At 34.8% G+C, this 19,042-nt stretch overlaps 1 protein-coding gene and 2 long non-coding RNA genes across 5 annotated transcripts; 2 read left to right on the top strand and 1 right to left on the bottom strand.

Moving 5' to 3' along the window:
- The first annotated feature begins 319 nt into the window (after positions 1 to 319).
- LOC113474304 lies at positions 320 to 7,943 on the top strand. The gene is made up of 4 exons (XR_003395966.1): positions 320 to 600; positions 791 to 969; positions 3,415 to 3,548; positions 7,821 to 7,943. It is a non-coding gene; the product is annotated as an uncharacterized LOC113474304 (long non-coding RNA).
- LOC100186041 (integumentary mucin C.1) lies at positions 2,806 to 14,201 on the bottom strand. Of its 2 annotated transcripts, XM_026834794.1 has the most exons (15): positions 14,090 to 14,201; positions 9,687 to 9,732; positions 9,349 to 9,458; positions 8,628 to 8,816; positions 7,951 to 8,094; positions 7,238 to 7,453; positions 6,694 to 6,960; positions 6,306 to 6,422; positions 5,699 to 5,845; positions 5,509 to 5,623; positions 4,828 to 4,850; positions 3,977 to 4,186; positions 3,423 to 3,537; positions 3,002 to 3,182; positions 2,806 to 2,937 (listed from the first exon to the last, which is right to left on the bottom strand). In XM_026834794.1, the coding sequence occupies exons 1-15, from the start codon at positions 14,145 to 14,147 to the stop codon at positions 2,935 to 2,937; spliced, it is 1,941 nt and encodes a 646-aa protein (XP_026690595.1). In that variant the 5' UTR covers positions 14,148 to 14,201; the 3' UTR covers positions 2,806 to 2,934. The 2 variants fall into 2 exon arrangements, with proteins under 2 accessions (XP_026690595.1, XP_026690594.1); XM_026834793.1 differs by having other exon boundaries at positions 5,509 to 5,845.
- On the top strand, positions 8,634 to 18,330 carry LOC108949553. Of its 2 annotated transcripts, XR_003395965.1 has the most exons (5): positions 8,685 to 8,822; positions 11,475 to 11,638; positions 16,070 to 16,209; positions 17,183 to 17,273; positions 17,669 to 18,330. It is a non-coding gene; the product is annotated as an uncharacterized LOC108949553 (long non-coding RNA). The 2 variants fall into 2 exon arrangements; XR_001974772.2 differs by lacking the exon at positions 16,070 to 16,209 and having other exon boundaries at positions 8,634 to 8,822.
- The last annotated feature ends 712 nt before the right edge of the window (positions 18,331 to 19,042 follow it).

Raw genomic sequence — 19,042 nt, 5'->3', positions numbered from 1 at the left:
TGTTTCGTCATCGCCATTACACCAGTGCGCCAGGCTACTACAATAAGGTGCGGAGTCCGTGCAACCCGCTAGAATAAAGTAAGTGATATTAAGATGTATTTACGGATATATTATTTTTAACATAAACATAACGCAAAGTTTCGGGGTTTTACAATATGCTAAAACGCAAAGTCTGTGTCTAAACATGTTTAAATACCGTCTCTGCTACAATGTAGTGTCATTAAGATGTATTTACGGGTATTTTAATACCTAAAGTAACTATTTCGGGTTTTACAATGCTTATAATGTGTTAGTACCTGCTATGCTCCTTGTTTTGTTGTTGTTGTAGTCGTTGTTGTTGGAGTAGTGTTTACTGGAGTAGTTGTTGTAGTAGTTGTTGCTTTTTATAATAGAAATGTTAGAAAACTTCTACGTATGTAGTTAGCTATTGATGGTATTAAAGTGGTAAAAATACTAAATAATTAACACTATAGGCGCCAAACTTTTTAAAAGGCAGGGGAGGTAGGGATAGCTAGACACCCAATCCTGTGAAACAAATCTGCCTTTTTGTCTGAATAATGCAGTGCTACACATTCCTGTGTAATTACACTGCCACCTCAGGTTTGGTGCTAGGATTAACATACCATATTTTGTTTAATATATTTTTTAATAAGCCAATAATGCACATCACAACTAATATATATAGTAATATATAGTAACGCATACACATATAATTGATACTGTCAAGGTATAACATGTGTGCTTTAATACACTAGGCACCTATGGTGTATTAATACAACTCATTTTAAAGTTTTGCAGGTACTTAAAAAGGCTTACATTCTGTGGGGTATATGTCTTCAGGTGTACATTTTCCACACTGTTTTCTGCAGCCTTGTTGAGCAAGCCTGCTCTGTAGGCATTGTATACTAGTGGGGGAAAATCGTTGGCAAATACGGCCTCTGGCGTCTTCACACACTTTAGGCCCTTCAGGTTAGAATATGCAATATTTTATAGCTTAAGTATGAAAATAAGTGGTAACTTGTAAGTGGCACGAGGTGTATGAAAACAGAACACCCTTGTTATAACGACTGCCATTGCTCCCCATTTGAGGATAAGTAAGTTACACTTATTTGTTCAATAGAGTAAGTTACATTCATTCATAAAGTATAAAGTAAGTATAATGGACATACAGATGTTTTGTAGTTTGTTTTACCTGCTGGTGTTGTTGTTATTATTACTGGTGCTGGAGTAGGAATTTCACCTAAAATTTAGAAATATCTTGTTTATTAAAGCTCATTTTGATAACACAGTGCAATTTTAGCACGCTAAGGATCAGATATATGCACTTACTTGATATAACACTGCCTGGGGGACATGTATTGCATGCAACCGGACAACTTCTTTGCATTATAGCAATAGTACATGCTTGGTGGTCTTCATTATAATTGTTACAAACACTCAAGGTGTTTCTGCATACTGAACCTATATATAAAGATGTATTTTAAAACTACTTAAATCTTTACAGACATAGACGTCTATTTAAAAAAACAGTGCACCCTTTTGTCATATGCTCAAGTTGTTGTCTTTAATTGATGCGTTATTACTAATTAAACTGTTACTATGTGTACCCAGACTATTTACAAAGGGTGTCATAATTGTTTCTAGGACATGCATATCCTTTATACCAATTAGGTCCCTATGTTAACCTATTAGACCACAATATTTACTTGCTGCAGCTGCAGGTGTAGATAATGTTACTGGCGTCGTTGTTGTTGCTATTTCATCTGAAATATTGATAAAAATTAAAGGGTAAAAATTAAACCTTCATACTTTTTATGTTTGTTGCTGCCATGCATAATGTAATATATAAGTTACCATTTGGGTAGAATTTGTAAATTCAATTATACTGATGTTTCATGATTTTATCTGTCATGTGGTAAGACATCAAAAGAGTAATTATTTACTTTTAGCAAAGTTGGTTTTAATAAGTTGAAAATAATTATAATGATATATATATATATATATATTGTTTTCAAAAATGGTTTAGAAAAAGAATATATATAATATATTATTAAATATGTATAGTATATATATTATTTTTCAAGCGCCTTTCTAAAGTTAAATCTTTGGCAAAGTATTTTCTGACATAACCATCACAAAACCAATTAAACAGTTCACATACTTGATATAATGCTTCCAGGTGGACATCTGTTACAAGTAACAGGACAATTGGTTTGAAAATTTAATACATATCGGCACCCAGCGTGGTTGGAGTCGTATTGTAAACATAAATTGCTCTGGTCTTGGCAAAGAGTTCCTGAAATTGAAAATTAATGAAGAAAACTATGAGATATTGAAGATAACTAATTAACTATAAATTTTTGATCACTTGGTATTATTATAACAAGAAATTATATTTTTTTTGGTATTTTTTTTGTTTTCGTAAGTTTTTATATAAATCACCTGTTTGAACTGTTGTTGTTGCTGCTGTGGTTGTTGTTGGAATAACCCGAGCTGAAAAGTAATAAACAAATGTTTAATTGCTAAGTTTAATGGCATAGTTAAAATTTATATAGCTCAAAATTTAACACCTAATTTCCTTTTCCACTGCATGCATTAGTGCCCAACCATCGAACTTTACCCCAAACTATAATAAAATCCCCTAGACTATCCCCTAATATTTTACATTCAACAGCCTTGTATGTTGTAGCCCATATTTTACACAAATTTAAAATCAGAAATTACCCATGCTTTACCATATTAAATACCCCATGTTTTATACATAGTCTTCTATATATGATACACCTAATGCCACAATAATCTAACCTGTTATAATACTTCCTGGTGGGCAAGTCCCACATACAACTGGACAGCTAGTTTTTAGGAATGTAAACACATTGCACCATCGTGTGTTATTTGTATATCTCTTGCAGGAGTTCAATTGATCAGAGCAAATCACTGAAAGCAATTTCAATTTCGTAAACAATTATTAATAAGTTTTTTTTTGTTTTCTTGAAAATACCTGGCGGTCCAGACCGTTCTTCTGTCGTTGTTTCTGTTGGAGGAGTTGTTGTTGTTGGGGTTCTGTTGGTGGGTCTGTTGTAGGAATTGTTGTTGTTTCTGTTGTTGGGGGTTCTGTTGGTGGGTCGGTTGCAGGAATTGTTGTTGGGGGTTCTGTTGTAGGTGCTTCTGTTGCTTCTTGTCTTTATCAGAATTGTTGTAAATTAGCCTTAATTATTTTTACCAATATTTTTTTTGTTAGTGTCCATTGAAAATACTTTTATGTGTTCCTTTTACACAGTAACACCAAGAATCCTAACCCGTAACATACCATACTGTTTTCGCTATCTCTTGATGGAGAAGGACTTATTAAGAAAACACAGAGGAGAGGGGAATTAACCCTTTGTTGCACCAATTAATAATATTATTTTCCAGGTTCTTACCGGTCTGTGCAAACCCCACAAGTATTTGGACATGTAGCTCTATAATATGAACCATAGGTTGAATGGTTACAAAGACTTTCAACACAATGCGGAATTGTATCAACACAATCTGCAACTACAAAAGTGGTATGTGTGAATTTCTTATGAAACCTAAAATTTATATACATACATATATAGACCTTTAGCACTAGCTACCTAACTTCTTGGTCGGTAGCCAAAATTTTTATTTAATAGGCCTATTGAGTTGTTTTGTGGCAGGGTCATATTGTGCAATCTGTTAAAATAGTTTTGTGCTGTTGGTAAGTGGTTAGCTGCTTGCATTGTAACTAAAGGATATCGCTAAAACCACTGGTCACTAAAATGGCCTGTAGCACCCTCGGTGTTGAGATAATAAAACAATTCTGGCTTAAATGTCAAATCCTATGAAATACTGTGATACAGGACCTTACATGTAAAATAGAATAGATTTTCTGTTAGTTTATATTTAAATAATATTTACCAAGTTTTGTCCCAATACACTACTTAATAGAAGATTATTTCATTTTATAAAATACCTTGACTTCTGGCTGAAGCATCTCTTATAACACTTGTAGTTGTTGGGGGTTGTGTTGTAGCTAAAATGATTGTTGTAGGTGGTTGTGTTTGTGGTATTGTTGTTGTTGGTAAAAGTGGTGTGGGGGGTGGTGTTTGAGGTATTGTTTGTTGTTGTGTTGGAATTACTGGAGGTAGTAGTGTTGTAGAAGTTGTTGTACTTTCAGTTGTAGCTAGAACATTTGTAGTTTTTTGTTAGTTTTACATGGATTTAAATTTGCCCATCATATTTAGTTGTACTACTTTTGGCAATGCCTTTACAATGGTTTTGAAAAGTTTATACTTTATAATCTATATTTATAAGATTTCAAAAAGCTTTAAGCAGTTTGGTATATTCGAATCCTAAAATGGGTCCCAGTTTATAAATGCTACAAAATAACTTTAAAAGATTGATATTAATTGGCATTGTATGCATTTTAGTCAATAATTGTTGTTGCAACAGCCACAAAATGGGTTTGCTTTTAAGATGGTTTTATGCTAAAACATGCATTATCGTTTATTTTCTGTTGTTAACTGCTAAGCAACAACAGCCAGTTCTGTTATAACTACATATACTATCATGCTAGCTAAAAACCAAGTTATTTTTAGTTTTACTACTAATTTTAATATTATTTTTTCATTGTTTGTTCGCAGTTTTTAATTAGTTTTTTTTGTATTTTTTTCGCATTTTGCGCAATTTGTAATTTTTTGAAATTTTTATTTAAAATTTCAGGTTTCGTTTTGTAGCATGCATGCTATATTAGTTTGCTACATTTTGTTAATGGTTTTATTTTCTATCTAACAAGCTTGGTGTTAAGCAACTACCGCATATTACCTTGTATGGGCGTCTGTACAGTGCTGGACAGAAATAAGAGATTAGAATGATGAAAACAAATTTATTCGAAGAAAAAAACAGGAAAAATGACGACTGTGTACAACAGAAATATAAGTGAAGTGCAGATTGCTGTGTAGTTTTATTTGATTGGTAGTCAGCTGCAGAGTATGTTCCCCAACAGAGTAGAGTTCACGACAAGCCCTTTAGGTTTCTTGAGATCTCATTTAGTTGTTTGACAAGTATTATAATATCTCGTGCAAAAAAAATTTTTTTTCATGCAGTTGGTATTAAAACATTAGTAGAAAAATGTAAGAAAGTTATAATTACAAAGCATTTAAGACGTTAATGAGAAACTCGGTTGTTTTGTTAATTTCGAGCAAGAATAAGAAATGCTTAAACCAGTTCACAGAAGACACAGTTCTACATGTTAAAAGAAACTGTTAGGACATTTACATGTGCGCAGAAAAGAAATTAGCGTGACGTTCAAAACAATAAAGAGTCGGTTAGCGCAAGCAAAAGCAGGATTAATTTTGCGTTTAAAGCAGTAAAGAGGCGGCAAGCAGAAGCAAAAACAGTTAATTTTGGCAAAATAGGCTAGGGGCTACGCCGCGTGCGAAAATGGCATTTTTTCTAGCAGAGTGTTAGTGCATTACAAGGGCAAGATGCATGACAAGTTATTACCTTGTCGGGCAGTTATTGCACGACCGCCTACAACTATTGTGTACCCCTGGGTACAAGGTCGGCTGGTTGCAAAGGGATGTCAAATCTCTGCAGTAATGCCAGGCGTCTGTACACTCTGGAAAAATCGCCGGGGGTAAATGCTTTTTACATGGGCGGCCGCGACGGTCGAAACCCGAACATTTGAAATCACCTATAAGAGGCAACGCCGTCGTTGTGGTTGCTTCTGTTGTAGTAGTTGTAGGAGGCTGTGTAGTTGTTGTCGTCGTTGTAGTAGGTTGTGTCGTTGTCGTCGTTGTACTTGCCTGTGTTCTTGGTGTAGGAACCGACCTGCTACCTTCTGGAGAATGGAATATTTATTAGAACAAATAAAGTTTAAGGTGATTTGTCTGTTTTGAAGTTCCTATTTAAACTATGGTACCCAAAGCTGCAGTTACACAAGCCAGTTGTTACAGTTATTTGTCCCCTTGTAGTTTAGTATAAGATATATCTTGCTATAGGCTACACAATTAAAAGTAAGATACGTGGTATAACAGTCTTGCGGTAGTATTTGAACACCAACGGATAGATTTTTAGCAGGAACCCAACAGAACGTGTTTTAGAAGCTCGATAAATATTTAACCGAAATGTCGTCAGTTAAATGTAGATTAGGCCTACAACAACTGTCTACTCTAAATCAGCTTATAGTTCCACAAATTCTTTCCAAAAATCCAGCCCTGACCATGCTTATGTAGCAGCTATACACACCGTGCCATTCAATAACTTAACACATCTACAATATAGTGAAGCAACTTTCAAACCTGAATCCGGACATCCGCATGTATATTTGCAAACTGTTCTGATGTTTTCGTACTCCTCGCAGTAGGATTCCCATTCTTCGCATTGCTCGTCCTCCAACAGGTTCGAACACTCGTCGCCTATGCAACAAGTGTTAAAGTATAGGTTGTTGCCGACAGTTGGTTGGGGGTGTGAAAGAAATCCTCTGGCGTTTGTTTTGTGATCGTAAATGACCCACGTTTTGCCCTATTGTTTATCTGTATGGCTTTCAATTTAGACAACTAAAAATGGACTACCGGTTTGGAGCAATAAGTCTCGTTTCCTATGACACACGCTAATTTTGTTTCGAAGAAAAAAACAAATGAGACAATTCATCATTACAAATGAAGTAGTGAAAACACAATTAACTACCCGAAGTAATTAGTTCTCTTAGTGTTGTGGGCATCGGAGTTGTAAGAAGTGTTAATAACTGAGTTGTTGTGGTAGGTAAAGTTGTCGTTGTTGTGGTTGTGGTGGGTGTGGTAGTTGTTGTTGTTGTTGTAGTAGTTGTCGTTGTTGTACCTAGATGGCACAAGTTGCAGGTTCTTCTGCATAGCTTCAATGCATCACTTCGATGTCGTGGGTGATTACAAAGTTCAGTAACCCGATAGCATGTTGGGTATTCATCAATGCAAATATCTGTAAACAAAGTAAAAGTTTAGGGTGAGATATAGCCTAGTATAGTAGAACCTAACGGCTTTGGTGAACGTATCTTTAAAAAATCCGAACGTATCTTTAAGAAATTAGTTATATACAGTTAAGCATGAAGGATCCATTTACAGGCTATTTTAAGTTAAATTTAACGCGAATTTCATGTGTTTATCTTTGAACCAGCCCTACACGAACTACCTAACATGTTTAAAACTATAGTGTACTGGCGGAATATAGCGTATTGTGCGTTGTATTGTACACTTACGCAACGGGTGGCTTGTCGGCACGGGTGTGGTGGTCGTTGTTGTAGGTGCTGGAGTCGTAGTAGTTGTTGTTGAAGCTGTAGAGGCTGATGGCCCATTACCCCCTGCTTGATCGCCACAGTTGTCACATGTTACTTTGCACAAGTCTCTTACATACCCAAGGCTTTGACAAAACCGTTGGAACCCAGGGCACAAAGGGTTACTGTCCGAGCAAGAAGCTGTGGAATGTATCGTGATAACGAAACGAACTATTTGCTTCTTAAACGAATATAGAAACTTGGGCTAAGGGATTTACCTTGAAAAATAGACTTAAAAATACTGTCGCGATTGTATGTAGTTGCTCGACACAATTACTGTAAAAATTACCTAGTAAAAAACTAGTAAAAACGAGATGCATGTGTTTTTTATAAGAAAAACGAATTGTACAAGAAACTAACAGTAAAGTTGTGTTTTTCTTTGTAAAATAGCCTATGTGTAAATTCCCAGTTATTTGCATTGTAAACTAAACACACTAAGTAGCCCATTTTACATGGGTATTATAAAGCCAAAGGAGACTATTAACAGTATATCCAATATCTTCAACAGTTCTTACCGGATGAGAAAATGTCCAGGTAAGTCGAATTTAAACTAAAACATTGGTTATGCTGCTATGCACAGTTGTAATAAACACCTACACATGCATTGGCTTAAACCGCGGCTATCTCAAACAGCTTACCTGCTGTCGTCGACACTGAAGGACAAAACCCACAAGTTATCGGGCATCTTCTCGCAACTGCTGTATCGTTTCTACAATCCCGTGTTCGTGCACGACAAGTTGCAGTATGGCGGGGCAATTCAACACAAGACGTTCCAGGTGTTACTGGAAATTATAAATGTATTTTTACTGTTTTGTATAAGTTTTTAGTTCCGCTATATAAGAAGGTGTTAAGCCTAAAAACTCTGCGTATATTTTGCCAGCACTTTAAAAAGCGTTTTAAACTGTAGTGATAGCCTACGCTTCAATGGAACAATATGGCCCAACCATTGGATTAATTGGGGAAAATTGGATTGGATCCACTAAGTCTATACATTCCAGATCTCGGGTGTGCTTCACTGAAGACCTCATTCTCATAGAATGGAATAGACTGGGACCAACAAGCCTACATCCCAGGTCTCGGGTGTGCCTCACTGAAGACCTCATTCTCATAGAATGGAATAGACTGGGACCAACAAGCCTACATCCCAGGTCTCGGGTGTGCCTCACTGAAGATCTCATTTTTTAGAATAGAATAAACTGGGACCAAGAGGCCTACATCCCAGCATCAGGGGTGCCTCACTCTCATGTAATAGAATGGACAAATATTTCTTTGCTACGCATAAACATGTATTTAACACCATTAACATTTATTATACCTTCAGGACAATCTCCATTATTGCAAGCCTGTTGTTCTATGAGTGTTCCTGCAGTGCTTCCAGATTGACAGAGTTCTCTTGGGGCGACCCTTCTATCCCAATACAGACACCGTCTTGTTCGTCGTTGTGAACTGGATCCACAAGTTCGTCCGCATTCTGTCCATTCATTCCACTCGGAGTAGGAAGGAACTAAAGGTAAAGTAGTTAATGTTTAAACCACATGTATATTTGTTGTAGTTTATATATAGTAGGGTGGGGGAAGATAGGACACCTTTGACACATAATAGCAAAATATCCTGATCATGTTTCAAACAATTAACAACAGTCTTTGGGAGTCGTAAGGATATGGTTTTATAATTCTTTGAAAGTTTTTTGTTTACTACCAAATTGGACGGGAAAATGGAATGAAAAAGTGTCCCATATTCCCCCACCATACTATATGTTTATGTTGCTACCGCCAGATTTGAATTATACTATTATACACCAGACACACATTGTGCATTTATACATCTCATGCTCACTGTTGAGTTATACAACAGGGGTATCTTCTTATTCACCACACACACATACAAGATATATATTCATACATCACATGTTCGCAATCGAGTTATAACATGAACTAGTCGCACATGTTGTATCTATTGATTGCATGCTCGTTTTGAGGCTCTGTGGCCCAGACATGGTGTTGATACACTTCATGTTCCACTATTTTTACACTCACGTCGATTAGCTGCGAAGTAACACTTCGGTGTATTGGCGTAATCTTGCGGGTCATAGCAACACCCTGCTCTTTCGCAATCTTCGGCGCCACCAGATACAGAGCAATCTAATCTGAAATGTCAAAAAAAATTTCAACTCTTGAAAACATAGCCTACTGCCGCTCTTAGACGTATCATATCATATTCTATATGAGTGAGGTCCTACAACGAGGCACCCTATGGAAACTAGAGTTTAAGTCAGAGTTGGCCCATTACTCTATTACGATGCATAACACAACTTTTCATTCCATTTTTTGCATAATACAACTTTCCATTTAATAAAATATAATTTTATACACACCTTCGTTCGACTAGCAGTTGGCATTGGTTTTGGCCGAGGACAAGTTCTAAAAAAGGAAAATTATAATAATTATAACGGTATAATAATAGTTTTTTTGTCAGTTCGATTACGGTAGCGAAGATTAAATATTTAAAACAAAAAGACAGGATTTATAGCGATAAAACTAGTAATTAAACACACTTAGGTTTAAAACCTGTTTACATTTAACTGGTCGAAAGGATTCGCTACTTCAACAGACAAACCACGAGTCATTTTAATTCTTTTCCAAAAATTGTTCGCCCACCGGTTAGATTTAAGGGGTTATAAACCACGTCCAAGTTGCATTGCATACACCTGGATTTTCAGGCTGCGTGCCCTTTGCCGAGCAGGTCTGTTTAACGAGCTTTTACAACCCATGAAATAGTGTTGAACCTATATACATGTCACCCATGACCGTGATTTTGACGCATCTGTTCCGAAGTGCTGTATATGTCTAAATGTCTGCCGGGCAGAGCAGTTCCACTACTCGCGATTCGTTTATGACGTCACAATCCGGCGGCGCTGTCGCGTAGTGCAGCGGTCAGATCTGACGTAATATGGTATCAATATCCAGGGGTACCGGTAATTGAGCGAGGGTATAAACGTTTAGAGCTAAATTTTAGGATTTATCTTGAAATCTTAAAATCCAGAATAATATCTGACTTCTAAACCTTAATTTTAACTTTTTAATAACTTGGTACTTATGAAAGAAAGAACCGCGGGGTAAAGTAGATATCGTTACCACAGAATACCCCATATCCATATACAACGCTATTTTGGAGACGCAGGTATACGTCTATATAATTATGTAAATATTCTTTGTTTACCAAAACATGTACCATTTTACCCAACCTATTATTTGTTCTTATGTAATTTTTCTTCTCTATAACGTTTGCTGTTATCGTCCATTCGTTTATTTATAATTGCCTGTCGTTTTTAGATACTCATTCAGGGGGTAATAATTTCATGCACATACATAATAAGCTTTGTAATGAAAATAGCAGAAAATTCATAGTAATTTTGTATATGGAATAGCAATGAGCATCGTAATTGCAATTAGCTGTCGGTTGTAAAACTTTTAAATTAAATAATTGTCGTTTTGTTTGTTTTCTACCGTTAGCAATTCTGCAACCGTTGTTTTTCGTCACTTTTACGCCGGGGGCAGGAGTATATGTTACGTCACAATAACACGTTACGTCACGGTAACGTGCAACGTCATGCGGCCCCTTAGATCACGTGTTCTTAACATCTGAAATTAATTGTCCACGTCCGGTACCTTGAGTTTTATGACCGATATTATGTGCTTACGTATTTTGCAACACGTAAAGGTAATATATATCTTAACACGACGTGTAAAAGTCTGGACCGGTTTGGCAAATATTAAATTTGCATACTCAAAGTTTTGCTCATTACTGTTTTGATGTCGTTTTGTCTGCATTCGTTGGAAAATAAATTCCATCCCGAACCTTTCGTGTTTCGTCACAATGTGTGACGACTATGACGTCACAGTGTACGCGAAACATCTCACTTCGGGTGATCCTTGTTTATTTCGCGCAACACAAAGAGATTACACAACTTTCGTTGCGCATCTAGACTATTGTATTGTTTCACACGACTATATATACAACCAATAGCAAAAACAGGCAACGAAATTTTCTGTTAGAAACTTTACACACTTATATACTATATTAATCTAAATATTCCAGTATATTTTTCTCCAATACACAGACAAACGATACACATTTAACTCTCATATTTTCTTCATGCCAGATTATATTGGACATCCATGTTCGAATCCCTACAAGTTCTCTCATTTCGCTTCAAAACACGGAACTTATTACACACAGCAGGAAATTCCCGTTATCTATCCATCGCTATACTTCGTGTAGTTATCTATCCATCGCTATACTTCGTGTAGCCAACGTGCTAATTCGGTAAGTAAAACCAGTTATCATAACATAACCGGATACCCTAAATTGACCAATTTACCGGCTTTGCCAGGATACCGTACCCGACCTAAAATACGTGGATAATAGGCTGTAAAATACAGGTCAGTTTCGAATTAGTAGAAACGGCACCGATTTCGGGGAAAGCTACAATATAGGGTTGAAGTTGTAAAGTACAGTACCGATTTCGGTATGCTCTTCGCTGTCGAAAGTAGGGGTTTGAGTTGATTTGTCGTGTATTACTTAATATATTAACTGTTGAGAAATCGTGTTATCTTTTCTTGTAATTTTTTGTTAAAGTTCGTTTTAAAATTTGATGTAACTTTTCAATTATGACCATACACGTTTTCTGAAACCAAGTTCTCGCAAGACAAAAGGTCACTAATGAATTGTTATTGTATAAACTTATATCTGGTCGAGTTTCGGAAATTTCCAAATTGTTTATCGCTTCGCTACTTTTAACACGTTGTCGAACTCCACTGACCTGGGTATGCAAAGCTAGAATGACGATGCGTGGTTGTCGGTGTAAGTTTCATACATGTTTGTTTACACGCTAGTCACTTGCAAGTGACAAGGAATTGTAAACACTCGTAAGGGCAAATGTTTTTTACGACCGATATAATCAGGTTTTAACACGTTGCTTTGCGGTGCGTATATGTGATGTACGCTGCAATGTATTGCGCCAATGTTTGACTAAATTTCAGAGCTCAAGCGTCTCGTTGTAGCACCTCACGTTATGAAATGTCATATACATCGACATATATATTTTGACTGATTCTAATTTTTCGGTTGGGTTAAATTTATAATTTTAATGTCAGTATAAAGTCGGTATATTGGTTTAAAAATTCTCTTTTAAAAGTTGTACAGATATAGGCTTACTTGTAAAAGTTCACAGTCGTTTAAACCCTGTATCGTATTTGTAAACATACCAGTTTAAATACTGGGGGCGAAGAGAAGGAAAGAAACAAACAAATTAGAGCGAGTAGGAGCAACGTCAAAGTAAAAGATGCTATAGAACTGCACGTTATAGTTGTTATGCTTGTTAGTGTAAAGCCGGCTTCCGAAAACTACCGTTCCCACGTTTTCTATTCGCTACTACACTTCGCAAAGTTTGTTTTCGCAACGAGACAAGCACTTGAAACAGCAAACAACTTACAACTAAAAAACAAACTAAAACAAATTAAAAAACGTGGGAAAAACTTCGCGTATATTTTAAATAACCCAACAATCCACCGAGTATAGATTTTTTACGCGAAAAACACAATATTTGTAAGTCGTGTTTATTGCATGGTTTTATACGCAGTCTTATTAAAGATTTAAACTGTATCATGTCACTTTATACAACATACGTGTATATCTATCTCTGCGTATTTTGTTCGGTGTAGAATGCGTTATTTTTGACTATAGCATTTACAGTTATTTACAGTATACTTAGTTATAGAAAACATACCGACCACAATCTGCTTCAGCAATCTAAATTGCCTATTGGTCTGGCGAACGTAAATATTAACTTCAACGAGATTTTAATCTGATTATCTATGAAACAGTATTTTTGACCGTACCATACAACATTATCTGTTTAATTTATCAACTATTTTAGTGAGGAATTACGCCATGTTTACTAAATATTAAGTCTATGACGCGCAGTTGCTATGGACCTACTTTTAACCAGTTTAACTAAAACATTGTTTTATAAATATTTAATATCGTATAGCTAGGTATAAGATGGTATATGCTTTTATCGTCCCATTTAGTAGTAACTAAAGAATATTCACAGAATTAAATCATCACGACTCTAAAAACGTGCATTTATTCCACAATATAGTATTTACAAGATACCGCCTATGCACAAATAAGTTTAAATGATTATAAACACACGCTGTATATCACTAATAACAACAAGTATATCCATACACCGACATGCTTGCTGAACGAGACTTTTTAATAATTTAACAACTTGGCGTCTTAGAATATTTTCCGTTGTTTAATTTCATTAGAAATGTTATAGCTTTTACTTAATTACAGTTTACGTTTCGAACGTGAATTTAAACCGTGAAAACCGGTAATGAAAGCCTTACACTAATTAATTATTTAATAGACTTTGTACAAAAGATGCAACTAATTTGTAGATTCCTGTGCGATGCGATATTTAAATTATGGAAAAGATTTTATGTAAACAATATGTTTTAAATCTAAAATGAAAACATCGAATTAGTTTGTTTTTTTGCCTAATATAAAAGTGTGTTTTAACGACTGTCGTTTTGCCGCTAAGCCCTGTCTTTTCGCTATTTAAATTAATCTGATCTATGTTACTGTATTCATATGGATAAATAAAAGTTATCTTATGGTATTTTATATAGCATGCGCATAACTTACTGTTTTAATCAGTGTCCGTATATAAACATATTTATACGAACTCGGGTTTTAATACCAACTTACCGAAACATATAGCTCCCAAAATCAAAGTCGCAATGCAAATAAGTTTTCCGGCTTCCATTATGATGTCTTACAAAGTCCAGTGTCGTAACAGAGTGATATTTTCCGAGACAGGAACCGAGCAGTATAGTTGGATACATTGCCCCCAGGCTAAAACTCTTTCGTTGAGAATTCGACAGTGTAAGAATGTAACTCGAGCCTTAGGGCTGTAGTGCACGCACCTACGTTGCATAACTCGACTCTCGGTATTCTAATTGGGTTTTCGGATGTTTTTTCACACGTTCAACGGTAAAAGTATTTATTGGGTCAGCTTACCGCGCATTTTGACGGATAAAGGGGGTTACAAGTTTATAGCCTATGCAAAAATTTGATAAATTTAGAGTTAAAAACAATATTAAGCAAAATAAATTGTTAAAAATATAAAAAATTAATGCGGGTCTATGCATATTTAAGGGTGGGGTATGTTAGGTTACTGCACTATGCCTACAAGTTTTGTGTTTCGAAGTAGTTTTAACAACTATATTTCTTTGCATAGTTTATAAGTGGTACATTTTAAAAGTTAAAATGTACACATTTTGATAAACACATTAATGGAAAAGTTGATTAGGCTTAATAAAGACAATTTATGGAATATTCGTTTAACAAAGGTGAATATACTGTACACGAACTATAGCAATTAAAAGGAATTGCGATTTTTTTATACACAAGATACACAATCTTTACAAAAAAATAATAAAAAACCATACTTTATCTAAAAAAAACTATTTTACATCCAAACACTAAACCACAAAAAAAACCATTTGTATTAAAAGTGTTAAACAAAAATATTTCAAATTGTAAAATGTGTAACGCATCGGCGTATAAATATAACGTAGAATTGGCAGTAACCTTTAAGTTACCCCTACTATACGTTGTATATAGTCTCTTAAAACAAGACGAGTCGAAACACAGCAACGTTCTAGGTTCCCAGACATTTTACAACTTGAAAGTATGTAAGCGCGTTGGTAGTAAATATACAATGAATGCATATCCACGTTAGCTGCAACTTGTTTTCGCTGAATATATATCCGGTTTTAGCACACGTGACGTTGCCAGTGCGATATGAACTCTATAAAATAGCTCCCTGATGAAGTTTTGCCGAATGGTAGACGAAACGCCGAAAATACACTATGATTTTCATACCAGATGAGCCGTTGAAAGAATATTTTTTTATGCATAGTGGCACAAATAACAGAATCATGAAACGAAATCAAATTGAAAAGTCTACATTTTAGTTTGCGTAGTAAATTGAAAAGTCTACATTTTAGTTTGCGTAGTTTAAACTTTTGATAAAAAAACTTTGGATACAAACGCATACAAACTTCTATGGTATATATCTTAGGATGGTCCATATTTTTCTCTTTTATTGTCTCATTTGGTAAATAAAATTTTTACAGAATTGTATAACCGTATTCTAACCACTCCAAAAAAAAACTTGGTAAAAACGTGACTAGGGAACATGGAATAAGCTAAAGGTATCCAAACTTATCTCAACAGTACTTTATAAAAGTAAAATGACACGCAGAAAGCGGTAATAGGAACTGCGCAATTAAATGCAGTTGATGTATAAAATAAAACAGACCGCCGTTATAGAGCTTACAAATCGTTCTATTGTCTCATACGCCGTTAACACGCAGTTAATTACATGCGTCCTCCATCCACGATTTGTAACCGTACTAGTTACATTTGTTTCACACGTATTGTGGCTCGTATAAGATCTATAGTCGCTAATTTTACGGTTACGAGTGCTAATTTATTTCATTGAACATCATAGTAAAGACAAATTTCGCTACGATTTGGTCGTATATGAATGAATGAAGAATGAACTTGCTTTATCTCATCGTGGCCGAAAAACGACAATCGTAAAATCACGGGTGTTCTGTTGAGTTACCACGTATGTAACTTCGTGGTTGATTGATTTTTTTATATTTTTGTGTATGGCAGACAATTTAACCAACTTATTAGTGATCACTGGGTTCGAGAAATTGTTGTTAACTGTCTTGCCCAAGAACACATACACCCACAACGGTAGCAGCGACGAGTCTTGAACTGATAACCTATCGGTGTCACGGCGGCAGACTACTGTAAGTTAAGTTGCATACCGTTTGCACATTGGAATATTAACAACGTTTTAAGAGTCGTGAGGATACGATTGTATAATGTTATAAACATGTTTTCGTTGCCAAACTGGACCATGACATTTTATCCACGTTGTATTTTCCTAGATATTTACCGAAGTCTAGCGACATAACTCTTTACACACATCGCTTTAATTTAAAGTTATAGTATTGTGGGGTACGATGGGATACCTTAAGCACATAATATTTAAGTACCCTGATCGTATTTTAAACAATTAATGAATTAACAACGGTCTATGAGAGTCGTGAGGATATGGTTTTATAATTCTATAAATGTTCTTTGTTTCATATTAAATGGGACGAGTGATGAGAATGAAAATGCGTCTCGTCTTCCTCAACCCTACTATATCATTATACTATAATATACCATGCCGTACTATAGTATTCTATACTGTAGCCTACTATATACCATGTTATACTATAATATGCTATAACTACTATAGTAACACATGTTGTACTGTAGTATACCATACTGTACTATAGTATTCTATACTGTAGCCTACTATAGTATACCATGTTATACTATAATATGCTATAATGTACTACAGTAACACATGTTGTACTGTAGTATACCATACTGTACTATAGTTTGTCATGTTGTACTAAAGTATGCTCTTCTATACTATAGTATTCCATACTGTACTATAGTATACCATGTTGTACTAAAGTATACCATACTGTATTATAGTATGCCATAATGTAGTATAGTATGCCATACTGTACTATAGTATACCATACTGTACTATAGTATACCATGTTGTACTAAAGTATACCATACTGTATTATAGTATGCCATAATGTAGTATAGTATGCCATACAGTACCATAGTATATAGTACAGTAGCATGGTAACTATAGTACACAAAAAAATTCACCAAAATACCGTTTATTTTAATTTTATTTTGAAATTATAATCATAGTGGGGAAAATGCGGAGGGGACCTTACATTCTGATGACGGCTTAAAAAAGAGATATCAATATTAGCTACAACCTCTGTTCTACTTGCTTCAGGTGTGTATATGTTATTTTATATTTGTAGTGTAAAGTTTTTACAGTCTTTATAACAAAGGTGTTTTGTTTCATACACTTCATGCTTACGAGTTACTACATATGTAACTTTGTGGGTGATTATTGTTTTTTTACTTACCACTTCTTCCACTTCTTCTATATGACAACGCTAAAAATGATTTTAGTTTTAACTGTAAAAAATAAACACTATCATATCATATATATGGGCTATAACAGTTGTATTAAAACTAAGAAAAAATTGTGTTTATTCAACTAAAATGATATGTTTAGACACTATTTTTTTCGGTGAGGTCATTAACAAAAAATGATTTAGTGTAAAGCTAACCAAAAATAGAGAAATATTAAAAGGCTGATTTTATAACTTGTTTTTTTTCCAGTTGGAATTATTGGGGTCTCACCAAAAGGTGGCAGTCTTGAGGACAATTTCGAAAAAAGAACTTTTTGATCTTCCCGACGTGAAGGTTAAAAGTCACAGTACAAGGAATAAACCAACATCATCAAAACGTGCTAAAAATACGAACCCCTTTGAAGAAGATGACCCCTTAGCGTTTATGAACGAAGGGTCAAAGGTCACACGGGGGTTGGGGGTTAAGGGTCATATCATGATGACAATGATGTAGATTTATAAGAAGGGTAAAAAAAACGAAAAAAAGTGTAATAATAAAACTGTTTAGTTTTTGTGCATAATTAGTAAGTCAGTTGGTTACAACTTATTCTTACAATTGAAATATTATTTTTGTTATACCATGCATAGTGTGATCATAAGTCTATAGACTTTTTGGACTTATCAGTGTAAAAAAGAAGTTTTATTTCAATGTTTCATTTACTATTTGGCTAAATTTTATCAGTGTTTTTCCCACAAATATTCTGTTACTGTGCCATTGATAATGTAATACTGAATTTTCGGCACCTGCGATATAAAAGCATTTTATTTCTAATAGAACAAATAAACAACAAAATAATAATTCCGAATAAACTCTAGATTTTTGCTGTTAATGCTGATTACTTTTTCAAATTGCTTGTTTGTTTTAATACATTACACTGTCACAATTGTATTGTGTATTTTGATTATTTGATTGTATGACCGCAGTGTTGTAAATTCAATAAATGTTATTCTAAATGCACTATACTATAGTACAGTATGGCATAGTACGGTATGGTATACTATAGTGCTACATGGCATACTATTGTACAGTATGGTAAACTATAGTACAGTATGGTATACTATAGTGCGACATGGTATACTATAGTGCGACATGGTATACTATAGTACAGTATGGTATACTATAGTACGACATGGTATACTATAGTACAGTATAGTATACTATAGTACAGTATGGTATACTATAGTACAGTATGGTATACTATGGGACATGGTATACTATAGTACGGTATGGTATACTATAGTACAGTATGGTATATCATAGTGGGACATGGTATACTATAGTACGGTATGGTATACTATAGTACAGTATGGTATACTATAGTACGGTATGGTATACTATAGTATAGTATACTATAGTACAGTATGGTATACTATAGTACGGTATGGTATACTATTGTGCGACATGGTATACTATAGTACGGTATGGTATACTATAGTACGACATGGTATACTATAGTACGACATGGTATACTATAGTACGGTATGGTATACTATAGTACAGTATAGTATACTATAGTACAGTATGGTATACTATAGTACAGTATGGTATATCATAGTGGGACATGGTATTGTTGCAACTCGACGC

Source organism: Ciona intestinalis, chromosome 6 (genome assembly GCF_000224145.3).
Source record: "Ciona intestinalis chromosome 6, KH, whole genome shotgun sequence".
Classification (NCBI taxonomy): Eukaryota; Metazoa; Chordata; class Ascidiacea; order Phlebobranchia; family Cionidae; genus Ciona; species Ciona intestinalis.
Note: the sequence above shows the minus strand (reverse complement) of the source record. Positions and strands in the feature narration are given on the sequence as shown.

Coding starts and splice junctions, on each gene's coding strand:
- LOC100186041 (XM_026834793.1), bottom strand. CDS start 14,147: ATGGAAGCCGGAAAACTTATTTGCATTGCGACTTTGATTTTGGGAGCT. Junction 6,961..7,237: donor GCCGACAAGCCACCCGTTGC/GTAAGTGTACAA, acceptor CTTTGTTTACAG/ATATTTGCATTGATGAATAC. Junction 3,183..3,422: donor TGTGGGGTTTGCACAGACCG/GTAAGAACCTGG, acceptor ATTCTGATAAAG/ACAAGAAGCAACAGAAGCAC.